The sequence below is a fragment of the Drosophila busckii genome, chromosome X (genome assembly GCF_011750605.1).
Source record: "Drosophila busckii strain San Diego stock center, stock number 13000-0081.31 chromosome X, ASM1175060v1, whole genome shotgun sequence".
NCBI lineage: Eukaryota > Metazoa > Arthropoda > Insecta > Diptera > Drosophilidae > Drosophila > Drosophila busckii.
In genome coordinates, this window is record NC_046608.1 from 689927 (window position 1) to 702693 (window position 12767).

Consider the following 12767-nt stretch of genomic DNA (forward strand, 5'->3'; position numbering starts at 1 on the left):
ATATGTTTGTATATGTGTCTGTGTGTTTGTATGTTTGCCAAATCGCAAATTTTATTTTTTAAATACAGCACAAAAAAAAATTGGTTGTATGCAACCTTTCAATGCTTAGCTTTATAATTATACATATTCACGTAAGTTTAATGTTAATATTAATATTATAATTATTAAATACATGTTTAGTGATAGTAACTCAAATTTTTGCTGATGTGGCAAACGCATATGTCAATGGTTGGCTTCTGCTTGCCCCTTCTTGCATCAGTAGCATAAGTGTGTGAGTGTTAAAGACTTTAGTACTAGCTCTTACCAGTCATTTAACTAATTATTTATGTGGTTCAATATATATATATATATATATATATATATATGTATATATATGTTTGTTATATGTATGTATATTTGTATGCATGTCTCTCTTTTTGTGAGTATGTGTAGTCAGTATGCATGCGCTCAACTGCACAGATGCATACATAATCAAGTCTATTGACATGCAAATTACAACACATACACACATAGGTATATATATATTTTTAACGAAATAAAAAAAAGAAAGTACATATTTGCATAATCTTATTGAAACTACGCAGTTGCGTTCAGGTCTAGATTAGCACACAACTTACATGTTGTGTGTGTGTGTTTTGTTTTGTTTTGTGATGCTATCAAACTATTATTTAACTAATTTAACCATTTATCATGCTTTTAAATGCGGCCCAAGTGAATAAAGAGACACGACAATTAATGGCTGTGTATGAAAAATTTTGAAAAGGGCGAAATTAACAACAACAACAAAAATCCACTAACTAAACGAGCCAGTGAGGACAAGTGACTGTCAGCCGCTTGTTGTCACCCAATCTCTCTCCTTCTCCTCTCTCGCTCTCTCCTTCTATATATCTCTCTCTCTCACTCGCTTTCACCATTCTTCACTTTCTCCGACTTGTTGTGTGGCTGCTTGACGATGACGCTTACAATGCTAAGGCGAGTAACTATGCTATGTAAATGTAAAAAGTAAAAGGTTTCAAGCACACGCCACAACCGATGGGCAAAAACACATCTCCATCCATGAATTCATCCTTCCATGCAACTGTCCATCGTTGTGCAACGCAGACTATTGTTTATTTAGCAAGGAACTCGGCGCTAGCATTGAGCGCAACCTTTTTGGCAGGCGGCAATTCGGCAGTGTTCTGCAGCAAAGAGAACAAAGGAAAACGTAAATTTTTGTAGCGATTGTTAAGCTCACTAGGAGCACACTTACCAGTTCACTAGCGTCGCGTTTGGGTGCAGACGTTGCTAATGTGGGCAACGCAGCCTCTTCGCAATCGGCTTCAGTGTGATTATTGGTTGTGGATTTGGCGGGTGCACTGCTGCTGCTGCTGCTGCTGCCGCTGTTGCTGTTGCTGTTGCTGTTGCTATTACTCGACAGCGTTGAGGTCGAGATCGAGGTCGAGGTGGAGTTGCCAGCACCAGCAGCTGGCGCTATGCTGCTGCTGTTGACCACATCGCTGCTAGAGCTCATTGCCGTATCAGATTCATCCACAATGGTGATAGTGGGTGCAGCAGCAGTCGCCTCTGATTTGCTGGTAGCTGTGACACGAGCGGTAGACACTGGATGCGCAGTTGCGGGGCTCTCAATGCTCTTGGCAGTAGCTGTGGCATTTAATAATACAGGTTTCTTCTTCATACTGCTGCTGCTGCTGCTGCTGACTGTCACAGCATTTTCATCCTTCTTGGTCGCTTGAGCTTCGACTTCGACTACTTCGACTGCAGCTTTGTTGGCTTGGGTGGTGCCTTCCGCAACATTGGTGGCTGTAGTGGCCGTAGTGGCTGCTGCAACAGTTGCAACGCCATCACTCTGCTCTGCGGCATTAGCTTCTTCCAACTTGCTCGACGCCAAAGCCTCATATTCCTTAACAATTTGATCCAAATTGTAACGACGTCGGTTGCTAACATAGAAAGTGCGCACATGCGCCTCCGTCTTTGTGCCCAAGACCTTGGCTATCATCTGCAAAAGGGTCACAATGAGAGCTGGCTAATAAATAAAAATATAAATTTGTCCACTTACCGCAAAGTTTTTGCCAAAGTTGCGCAGAGCTAGCTGGGCCACCTGTATCTCATCGGCTGACCAACGTGCTGAAATGCGTGGCTGTGCAGCAGCGGCTGTTGTCTCAGTGCTGGCCGCTGTCTTCGCGCCGCTCTCATCCGGTCCAATGTCAGTGCAGTCCTTGTCCAGCAGCTCCATCACTTGCCTATTCTTTTGTATCTGAAATAATTTTTGGGCGGTTTTGGTCGAAGGCTTCTTAAAAAACCAAATGTCTATGGGTCTTGGTCTTGGTTTGTTTTCAATTTTGTCGCTTGCCTGTTTTGCTTCGTACGTATGTATGTATGTTTGTATGTGTGTGTGTGTGTGTGTGTGTGTATATATGTATGTGCATGTATGAATGTGTGTGTAGACTTAGATGAATGCGCATGCGTACAAATTTACTAAGGAAAATTCATTTCAGATTTCAGATCATTTAGATAAACCCGAGCTACGACTTTTAACCTCAAGATCTCGAAAGCAAAATGTTGTGCAAATTACAATTACGAGTTCTTACTTCAGCCATGAGGGCAGCAATTTTCCTATCGCCTTCGGCCAGATACTCGCGTGGATTACGGCAGCCGGCCAATGCGGAAAGATCATCATGATTTATGTACATGCCACGTGGTGGTTTACGCTTAGAACGATCAGCAGCGCCGCTGTTTAGCGTAGAGGAGCGTTTCGAGGACACTATGTTATCCGGTCCAGAGATGGGACGGCGATTACCAGTGCGACTAAGCACACATTCATACACACACAATGGTAGGGTGTGGCAATGTAAATGCGGGAAGGAATGTGTATGTGTATGTGTATGTTTGTGTGTGTGTGTGTTGTGCGTGTTAGTGTGAGTGGATTGGCGCATCAATTGAGTTTACAAATTACAGTTTTGTTTTGTTTATGGCAAATGAGAGAGTCACAGGGGAGAGAGAGAGAGAGAGAGAGAGAGAGAGAAAAACACTTGACATTAGCTTAAGTTTTCGAAACAAACATACGCTAGTACATGGTCTACAGTACACGCCACTCTGCTTGTATGTGTGTACGCAAGCATGTACATATGTGTATGTGAGGGCATGGTATGTACATATGTTCAAATATCTACCTCCAATGGGTGTGACAACTTTTACACATTCGACCCAACGGCGAATCGAACAGAATGTAGCAAACAACATTGCAGTTTTTGCAGAAGCCGCCCACAACAACACGTTGGTTGTTGTTGTTGCCATTCCCGTTGCCATTGCCATTGCCATTGCCATTGCCGTTGGTGACATTGTAGGTGCTATCAGTATCGATGGGTATGCCAAATCCGGGCAGTCCATAGCCCAGCATATCATCGTTGATAAAGATGCTTAACTGATCCGATTCTATATCAAAGATGCTGCTGCTGCTGTTGTTGTTGGTGTTGGTGTTGGTATTGCTGCTGATCTTAATGTGGTTGCTGCTCCTGTCGCCAGTTTGATTGCCATTGTTTCCAGCATGTTTGCAATTGCACTTGCCACTGACATTACCATTGTTGCTGTTGCTGGTGCTGGTGGCGCTGCTGTTGTTGCTCGCCCTCTGCATAGCCAATGCAATTGGTTTGGACTTGTAATTACCACCGCAGTCACAAACAGCAGCAGGAACTAAATTCTGTTATTTTTGAATATTTTCGTTTGGTTTCATTTTATCATAATTTTGTTGTTGTTGTTGTTTTTTTTTTTTTTTTTTTTTGTTTGATATGCATTTTGTTTTGTATATTCGTACGGTTAAGTTTCGATTTTACGCAAATAGCGTCAGTTTCGGACAGATTTGCATTTTGCAATTGTTGGTTGTATGAGTTCGTGTGTTGGTTTTTGGGCAGTACAATGCAAAGAGAAGAGAAAAAAGATTTTTGATTGTTGCTTTAGTTCTCTTGAATAACACTTAAGAGATAGTTGTTACTACTAGTGCTAATGTATTGCTTCAACCAGTCTTGTCCTCGTCATAGTTGCACTTTGCGTTCGGTCTAGTTGCATTTCATTTCGATACGTTTCGTCTGCCGACTCCCGAGCCCGAGCCCGAACCCTAACCCGAACCCGAACCCACCTCGAACATCGAAGATCAAACAAAATACATTAATCTACATGTGCTTCTTCTTCATATTTATGTTATCTTTTGCTTTTCATTTATATTAGTACGTACTTGTGTACATTATGCGTAACTTTTATTATTATTTCTTTCTTGTTTATCTTTGCTTTTTGATTTAATTTTAATCCTTTTTTTTTTTGTTCTTTTATTTGCTTCAATCAAAAAAAAGATTTTCAAAATCGCTCTGCTGCATTCACGACTGCGAAGCGCATGAATATATGCATTGACATGTATGTGTGTTTGTGTCTCTCTTTAACGCGCTCTCTCTTTCTCTTTCTCTTTCTCTCTCTCTCTCTCTCTCTCTCTCTCTTTCTCTTTCTGTGTGTGTGTGTGTGTGTTTGTTCTTGTGCATGAGTATATCTATGCATACATATACACATACATACGTAGTGAGTAATTCAATCTAGTTTGCATGTATGTATGTACATATGTATGTAAGCAATATTTTGAATTATTATTTTCAATATATTTAATTATCAATGGGATTATTAAGTATCTTAAATTCTCTCTCAGTCTCAATATTTCTCTCGTGAGTGTAATGTGTGTGTGAGTGGTGAGTGGGTGATTACATAAGGAAAAAACTGAAATTCCGACAAAAATTAATTAGCTTTAACGACTCAACAACGAGTGATGATAAACGAATAGGAAACATACTCAGTTCGAAAGAATACTGGGAATAAATTGAAGAGGGGTTTGAATAAATACGAAAATATTGTAAATGTAAACACAAATTCAAATATAAGGATCAAACATATCGTTTATAGATACATAAGTTCTGCTAGGGATTAATACAGTAGATGCTATAGTAGTTTGAGTTCACTACAGACCTGGCCAATAAACAGAAGGGTGATGAGCTTTAAAATAGTTTAAAGTTTAAATTGAATGAGTCTACGATTGGTTAGTTTAAATAAAATGAATCTACGATTAATTAGTTTAAATAATAATACTATATACTATAGCATACATATGTATATATTGTATATGTATATGTTGGTGTAAGTAGTTTTGCGCGTGTTCGAGAATTAGAAAACAAAAACCATACATAATATAGCATAAAAATCATAGAGAACCTAAATCGCAGTATCCATTTACTTTGCAGTTTGCTATGTTTTTACGAATAAGAAACACATATAAATTGTTGGTTTTTTGTTTAATCTTCTTGCAAACAAGATATGAAATTTATTAGCATTATGTGTGTGATTATCATCAGCATTATATTATTATTATCAATATCAACGGTATATATTTCTGTTTTAAGTTAAGTATATCTCATTCTATATATGTAGTTAAACTATTATGTATATGTATACTTTTGGGATATACTGTTGTGCTTTGTTGCTTTTTGTTAACTTTAATTAATACTTAGCGCTTAGTAAATCGTTATCTCTTCTTCTTTCATAAATTACTATAATGTTTTAATAATAATTTAGCAATAATACTCAATACACAATTAAAAAAATATATATGTACTACGATTTGATGTATACAAACGCATATACATATGTAATTGCTTAGTTACAATTGTATCTATATAAATAAAGGTGAAACATTCTATTTGCCTTAGAGTATTAGTCTAGAGTCACTCTGATTGAATTGTGTTGCTTATTGAATTTTAACGTTAAAGAAACACACACAAAAAAAAAGGTGGTTTAATAAAATAAAATTATGCATATAGCCGATGTAAAAATACATTATTTAGCTTTTAATCGCTTTTTTAGATGTATTTATGTATCATCAATGTAAGTCTCATGCTGGTCAATATTTTGGTTTTGGCATTAATACATACAGCATTATGTATGTATAGTTTTATGATTGTGTAAGTATATATATGTGTGTGTGTGGGTGATTGTGTGTTTTGCTTATGTTTTATTGCTTATGAGAGGTATGCAGGCACGGTGATTATCTGAAAAAATAACGAACCAGATTTATACTATGTCTCTATATAACGACTTAAACGCTGGAGACCCGAATCTTAACGGAAGAAACAATTTTTAAAATACAGTTTCAGGTTAAAGTTTCTAAACAGCGAGAGGAACTAGCGAGTATAACGAGTACTTTTAACTCTTTCAGTTTGGACTTCTTTAAGCAGACTTGAAAAATTTGATCTAGGAATCGAGAGGTTACGAAAATTGTGACAAACAATGAGGATATCTATTCCAGAGTAATTAATTGTTGCTGCTTACATAAGTACACACGTACATACATTATATAAGAATATACTATATTTTTGTAATTAGTAATTGTGGGTGTGGCAAAAGCTCCTTTCTATTGTAAACATGAAATGGTGTAGATGTGCGTGTGCTTCAGTATATTATTGGTCGTGTATGTGTGTGTTTTGTGTGTATGTGCATGAATAGTTGAGAACCTTTCGTACTTATGTATGTATATGAATTAAGTAGAGCTGAAGATGAACTATGTATGTACAAACATATATGTTTATGTGTATGGGTGAGTGCTTGGCTCGATGATTTTATGGGTTGGGGTAGGTGGTGTAGGGCAAGAGTGCACGAAACGGTGACAAATGGAGCGATATCTTTTGTATTGTATTTGTCATCTGTAATCTATGCCTAATTCGTACAGATAATTACCTTGTCATCATTATCAGATTCCTCGTTGCTGCCCACCTCGCTGCCATTCTCGGAGCCATCTTTGACAGCCGCTTTCAGCATTTTCTCCTGTCTATCCATGGCGCTGCTACGATGACGCGTCTTCTTCCACGAATAATAATATTTCACCAAGCTGGCTATCGACTTGTCCGGCAACTGCAGAATCCAATTTATAAATAAATATATGTAAATGCTATGCTACAGCTTACCATCTGGCGTATGCGGTGAAAACTTTTGCCATGAAATTGAAATGCCTGCTCAAAAAGCACTTTATCTTCAATGGTCCACTCATCGGGAAAGGGTGTAAAGTTTGCCAAATCCATGACAGCACGCTCAAGATCATGTTTATGCCAGAACAGCATACCCAATGCCTGTTCTCCATTGTAGCCATACTTTTCTTTCGCCACCGATATATATTCCTCCACTAAAGTACAAAATAGAGCATTCGAAGAAGCCTTTAAATTGCCACAATTGAAGTGCAATATGCTTACGCTTTGGATCTGGTATCTCCTTGGTGGGCGACCAGACAAGTAGGGCGCGTTCATTCATTAGTTCCGGGCGGCGTTCAACTTCAGGCACCAGCAGCGGACACACTGCCTGATAATCGCGTCCAACACGTATTTTTTCTATATCAAAAATTAAGCAGTTAGTGACAGATCTATGTTAGCTAAATTGATAACTAACCTTCATATTCAGATTGTTTGGCTTTGGATTTTCCATTACGCTTTGTTGCTGCAGGTTGACATTATTAAAATATATTTATAATTTACATTTAGCATTTACTTACAGTTATCATCGTCTGAGCTCTCTGGTGTGCCCGCACCCAGTGCGGTTGTTGTGGCCTTTTCATTAGTGGCATTTGCAGAGTTGCCACCACCGCCGCTACCGCTTCCTATTGTGGTATTACCACCGCCTCCGCCACCAGCACTCGTATGAGTGTTGGGGCTGGGTCCACGTGAGCGCCGGCCATTTCCATTGCGCACCACGTCGCTGGTGTTGCGCTCGGCCAACACCATTTTGTCGCGTATGAGCTGTGTGCGTTTATTTTGTTTCTCCAGCGTGCTGATAATTATGTTACCGTTGGCGTGTCAAAGAATCTTGTAGACGGCACTGTGAGCAACTGTGAATTTAAGGCAAATGTACCACATTTAGCAAATGACTTTACTGAAACATAAGAGATATGCTATGTTTTTAATGCACACACTACTTTAAAATACAAACAAATCTACATAATTCTTTGGCAGAAAAAAAGTTAAAAGAAACTCAGCAGCATTCAGTGCCTTCGAGCACAGTAGGCTAAAGTAGGCAAACGAGTCGCACTTTGTCGTCAACGTCCGTTCGCGTTGTGTTGTGTGTGCTGCCGCTGCTGCTGTCAAGCAATACATTTACGCATGTATTGGTGTATCTGGGTACATGTATGTGTTGGTGGTATGCGTGCGTGAATTACAGCGCGAGTGTATGAGTACTGTGCTTGTTGGCCAAAGCAGCTGAGAGATACATAGGCAAAGTGCACATTTTGGAAACGCAGAAAAACATTATTTCTATTGGCAAGCTGCTTGCTTACTTTATATACTCGGTCTGCGCCACTTTCGGTATGCCGCAGCCCCAAAACAGAGAACAATTAATGGACGCGCTTGATATGGAATACGCGCTGTGTAAACGCTGCGTCTGCTGCTGCTTTCGCTTATGTATTTACACAATTAATAGGCAAATTTCAATTTGCAGAATTTCCACGAAAACCGCAATGCGTTCATTGGAAGCTTGTTGAGTTTGAATTTAAAACGCGTCCTGCAAGCACACAACGGATAAGGCGACGGGGTTGTTGCGCGCAGGTAACTAAAAACATAACTGAAACGCGAAAAAAAAACTCGCGTATGACAATTCTGCATTGCCCGTTCACAGCGCACTTTGCCAATAACGCCCGCAGATGGTAGCGTAGCTTTGTCCGTCACTGGTCCACAATTTTTTGTGTAAGATTTGTGCAATATACACAATAATTCAAACTAATGTAATAGAAATTTTACAACTCCACTCCGTGGTACTTACACACAGAATTTGCAATTATAAATACACTTTATGCCTAATAAAATATTAATAAAAACTACACGAGCCGAAATTTATTTAAACTGCGGCTGTAAGATGCAGGGCTGTAAAAGATTTTCTCGATAAATTATATATTGCTATATCGATGAATATTGCAGTTGGCGCTGCCACCTTTAAATAATGTTGACTTGGCAAGTAACACTTATTTATCTAATAAACACAATTTTTATTTTAAATTTGATATAAACTAAACTCTTGCATTTCTATGAGGCATTATCTAACTAAATTGCATTGTCTAATAAAGAAAATTATCCAATGAGTTGCCACCCAGAGTGAGAACGATATGCAACTCCGATATTTCTTGTAATTTATTCAAATACTTGTAGTAATTGCATTCGTGACTTACAGCGTAAACGCGCTGCTAAAAATACCTAAATATTTTAGTGTTACCTCCATAGAGTCAAGCGTGTTTTTGCGATATCGATAGCAATAACAAAATATCGTTCTCTACTCTGCAATTGCCAGTTTTCCGCTAGGTGGCGATACGTCGGGCGCTAAGTAAAGAAACAGACTTGCGAAGCGGTTGAATTTTTTCTATACGTGAAATAATCAAGTGCAAATAGCAAACGAAATGGCTGCTAGATTCATACAGAAAATTGTAAGAATACAAACGACATAGCGTAACAAATTATATTAACTGAATGCCAACTAGTAATACATGCAAGTATTGTGCCGCGATGGCCCTAACTACCCTCGCCCTCGCCCCGTACTCCGTGGAGAAACAGAAACCCATTTTGCACACACATGCAAGGCAAAGCATTTTTGGCATTGATTACGTGCGGGTTTTTAGACTGAAAAAAAACTAATGAAAATATTGAATTTGGACTAACCATTCTGAATTTGTTTCTTGTTTTAAACACCCCGCTCCCCCTGCAACAATGAACCTGCAACAAATCAATCAACGTACAAATCACAACAACAACACATTACTCAAAAACTTTGCAGTTAAAGCAATTGGGCCTAAATGCTGCGCGTGATGCGGCGCCAGCAGCGGCAGAGTCAACAGCCTTGGCGGGAGCAACACTTAAAGCCAAGGTTCGTCCGGTCAACCTCATCGTCATCTCAAAACTGATTGCAAGACCACAAAATTACAATTGTCAAGCAAGCCAAAGGGATAACCAAAACGAAAATACACACAAAAAGCTTTCCTTCCCTCGCACACATATTTACATAACAGCTGCACATGAGAACGTTAACATTAGCGTTGGCTGCGTGTGACTACTATCAAACGCTCTGAGATGAGCAGGCTGGTCCTACTGGCTTTTTCTTATCAACGAAGATTGCGTAAATGGGTGTTGGGACATTATTTCTTGCCCCGCAAACGCTCTCTAACCTCAACAATACACGAGAACGGGAATCGCTAGTCGCTGACGCTGCTACTGTGCGGGGAGAAAACAGAGATGTAGTCGCTTATGTAATCTGCTACAAATGTATCTAGCTTGCATTCGCATGTGTGTGTGTGTGTGTCTCTACATATGTGTGCAATTTGTGTTCTGTAGTTGTTGTTGTGTTTATGCTGTTGTTCCAGCGTAAAGAGAGTTGCAACAATTGCTATCTTGATTAATTGCTAAATGCATATTTTTTTGTTCTTTAATTGGCTTGATTGCAGGTCAACACGACGCCCGCTGCCAGCCGTGCATATTCTTCCGGCGTAAAGAAAGTAACACTGATACCCGGGGATGGCATTGGTCCAGAGATCTCAGCTGCCGTGCAGAAAATTTTCACTGCCGCCAATGTGCCCATTGAATGGGAGGCTGTCGATGTGACGCCAGTGCGCGTAAGTAACTTTACAAAACCATAAATATTTATTTATACGTGCAAATCTATTTAAATCCAGCGCACATTTTTAGCTTTAGTGTCAGCCCGTGATTATTTATTGTAATCGATATGTTATCGGCTTAAATTGTGGCGGCGGCTGTCGACAACAAGTAATATTTAAATTTTTAATGCTTTACGCTTACAGGGACCAGATGGCAGATTTGGCATACCCCAGGCTGCAATTGATTCGGTCAACACGAACAAGATTGGCCTCAAGGGTCCACTGATGACGCCCGTTGGCAAGGGTCATCGTTCTCTGAACTTGGCGCTGCGCAAAGAGTTCAATTTGTATGCCAATGTGCGCCCGTGTCGCAGTCTCGAGGGTTACAAAACATTGTACGATGATGTCGATGTGGTTACTATCCGTGAGAACACTGAGGGCGAGTACTCTGGCATTGAGCACGAGATTGTCGATGGTGTGGTGCAGAGCATTAAGCTAATTACGGAGGAGGCTTCCAAGCGTGTGGCCGAGTATGCTTTCCAATATGCCAAGAACAATAACCGCAAGAAGGTGACAGTGGTGCACAAGGCCAACATTATGTAAGCACGCAGCTGACTCCCTTACTCACTCTATTGTAACTAAATCTTTTCTTTACAGGCGCATGTCCGATGGTCTTTTCCTGCGTTGTGTGCGCGATATGGCGCAAAAGTATCCGGAGATACAGTTTGAGGAGCGCTATCTGGATACTGTCTGCTTGAACATGGTGCAGAACCCAGGCAAATATGATGTGCTTGTCATGCCCAATCTTTATGGTGATATCTTGTCTGATATGTGCGCTGGTCTTGTTGGTGGTCTGGGTCTGACGCCCTCGGGCAACATGGGTTTGAATGGTGCATTGTTTGAGTCTGTGCACGGCACAGCACCCGATATTGCTGGCAAGGATTTGGCCAATCCTACGGCGCTGTTGCTGTCCGCTGTAATGATGTTGCGCCACATGGAGCTTAATACGCATGCCGATAAAATTGAGCGTGCCTGCTTCGAGACTATCAAGGAGAGCAAGTACCTTACTGGCGACTTGGGCGGCCGCGCTAAGTGCTCCGAGTTCACAAACGAGATCTGCTCTAAGCTGTAAGCTATTGATAGCAGCAGCAACACCAACCAGCAGCTATAACAACAGCAGCCACAACAACAACAAACTGTCGCATTTGTTGCCAAGCAAGCAGTGCTGCCGTATAATAAAATGTGGTGGCAATAAGAACTATGAAAAGTGCTGCATCTGCTGCGCTCAAGCAACAAGACACTCGCTTCTCAAACCAAATAGCAACAAGTAAAATAACAACAACAGCAATATCAATAAATCAACAACACTCAAACACAAATTAAGCCTACAGTTACTTATGTTTTATATAAATTTCTTTTTCGGTTTTGAAGAGCAACCCAAAGTATTTTTTATTGTTCGAATACGCTCAACTAAATTATTGAGTTCCGCACCAAAAATTGCATGTTAAAAATTATTTTATACTTTTTCGCCAAAACACAATTATATAATTTTGACCTAAGCTAAAGTCAAGTATTTATTTGTCGCCATCCATCCAACTGCGGAACAACAATTATTGTTTTTATTATTGATTATGCCACATAAAAGTAATTGTAATTATTTATGTATTAATTTGTTTTAAAAAGAATCAATTTCGCTTTAAACACCATATATATAAACATGCATATATATTTTATTTTTTGTTTTAACTATGTTAAAGATGTGTAGAGAAAAACATTTTACCATACACAAATCAAACCGAAACAGAAAGATCAGTGAAGACGAAATGGTAACAATAATATTGTAATAATTATATAAATAAAACACAATGAAATGTAAACAACAAATTATAGAATGATTAATTTTCAAAATGTATGCTATTGTTATTGATTACTAAGCGAAATTGTAAATGCAACAAGCAAATGTCATGCAATTGTTGAAAACTCAATAAACTAAACAAAAATACCAAATGTCTTGATTTATTTTCTTGATCGCAACCTACATAAGGCGCACACTAATAATTTACAGATATTCGAGGACGTGGCCGTCGAGGATTCACTTTCAATGTGTTTTAGCTTAAATGAAAAC

At 39.3% G+C, this 12767-nt stretch overlaps 2 protein-coding genes across 5 annotated transcripts; one reads left to right on the forward strand and one right to left on the reverse strand.

Moving 5' to 3' along the window:
• Window positions 1–377: 377 nt before the first annotated feature.
• Window positions 378–8858, reverse strand: LOC108607047 (REST corepressor). Of its 4 annotated transcripts, none has more exons than XM_033294615.1 (11): window positions 8827–8858; window positions 7568–7900; window positions 7465–7512; window positions 7272–7406; window positions 6990–7204; window positions 6763–6936; window positions 3171–3697; window positions 2589–2805; window positions 2057–2254; window positions 1250–1996; window positions 378–1178 (listed from the first exon to the last, which is right to left on the reverse strand). In XM_033294615.1, the coding sequence occupies exons 2-11, from the start codon at window positions 7794–7796 to the stop codon at window positions 1110–1112; spliced, it is 2559 nt and encodes an 852-aa protein (XP_033150506.1). In that variant the 5' UTR covers window positions 7797–7900; window positions 8827–8858; the 3' UTR covers window positions 378–1109. The 4 variants fall into 4 exon arrangements, with proteins under 4 accessions (XP_033150506.1, XP_017853142.2, XP_033150507.1 ...); XM_017997653.2 differs by lacking the exon at window positions 8827–8858 and adding an exon at window positions 8345–8571; XM_033294616.1 differs by lacking the exons at window positions 2589–2805; window positions 3171–3697; window positions 8827–8858 and adding an exon at window positions 8345–8565.
• A 491-nt stretch (window positions 8859–9349) lies between these two features.
• Window positions 9350–12649, forward strand: LOC108607126 (probable isocitrate dehydrogenase [NAD] subunit alpha, mitochondrial). The gene is made up of 4 exons (XM_017997764.1): window positions 9350–9481; window positions 10493–10660; window positions 10847–11241; window positions 11300–12649. The coding sequence occupies exons 1-4, from the start codon at window positions 9455–9457 to the stop codon at window positions 11772–11774; spliced, it is 1065 nt and encodes a 354-aa protein (XP_017853253.1). The 5' UTR covers window positions 9350–9454; the 3' UTR covers window positions 11775–12649.
• The last annotated feature ends 118 nt before the right edge of the window (window positions 12650–12767 follow it).

Excerpts from the sequence above, each read along its gene's own strand:
- LOC108607047 (XM_033294615.1), bottom strand. The coding sequence starts at position 7,796 with ATGGTGTTGGCCGAGCGCAACACCAGCGACGTGGTGCGCAATGGAAAT. Across the intron at positions 2,255-2,588 it reads TTGCTGCCCTCATGGCTGAA|ATACAAAAGAATAGGCAAGT; the intron begins GTAAGAACTCGT and ends AAATTATTTCAG. Across the intron at positions 1,179-1,249 it reads AACGCGACGCTAGTGAACTG|AACACTGCCGAATTGCCGCC; the intron begins GTAAGTGTGCTC and ends TCTTTGCTGCAG.
- LOC108607126 (XM_017997764.1), top strand. The coding sequence starts at position 9,455 with ATGGCTGCTAGATTCATACAGAAAATT. Across the intron at positions 9,482-10,492 it reads CTAGATTCATACAGAAAATT|GTCAACACGACGCCCGCTGC; the intron begins GTAAGAATACAA and ends GCTTGATTGCAG. Across the intron at positions 10,661-10,846 it reads TCGATGTGACGCCAGTGCGC|GGACCAGATGGCAGATTTGG; the intron begins GTAAGTAACTTT and ends TTACGCTTACAG.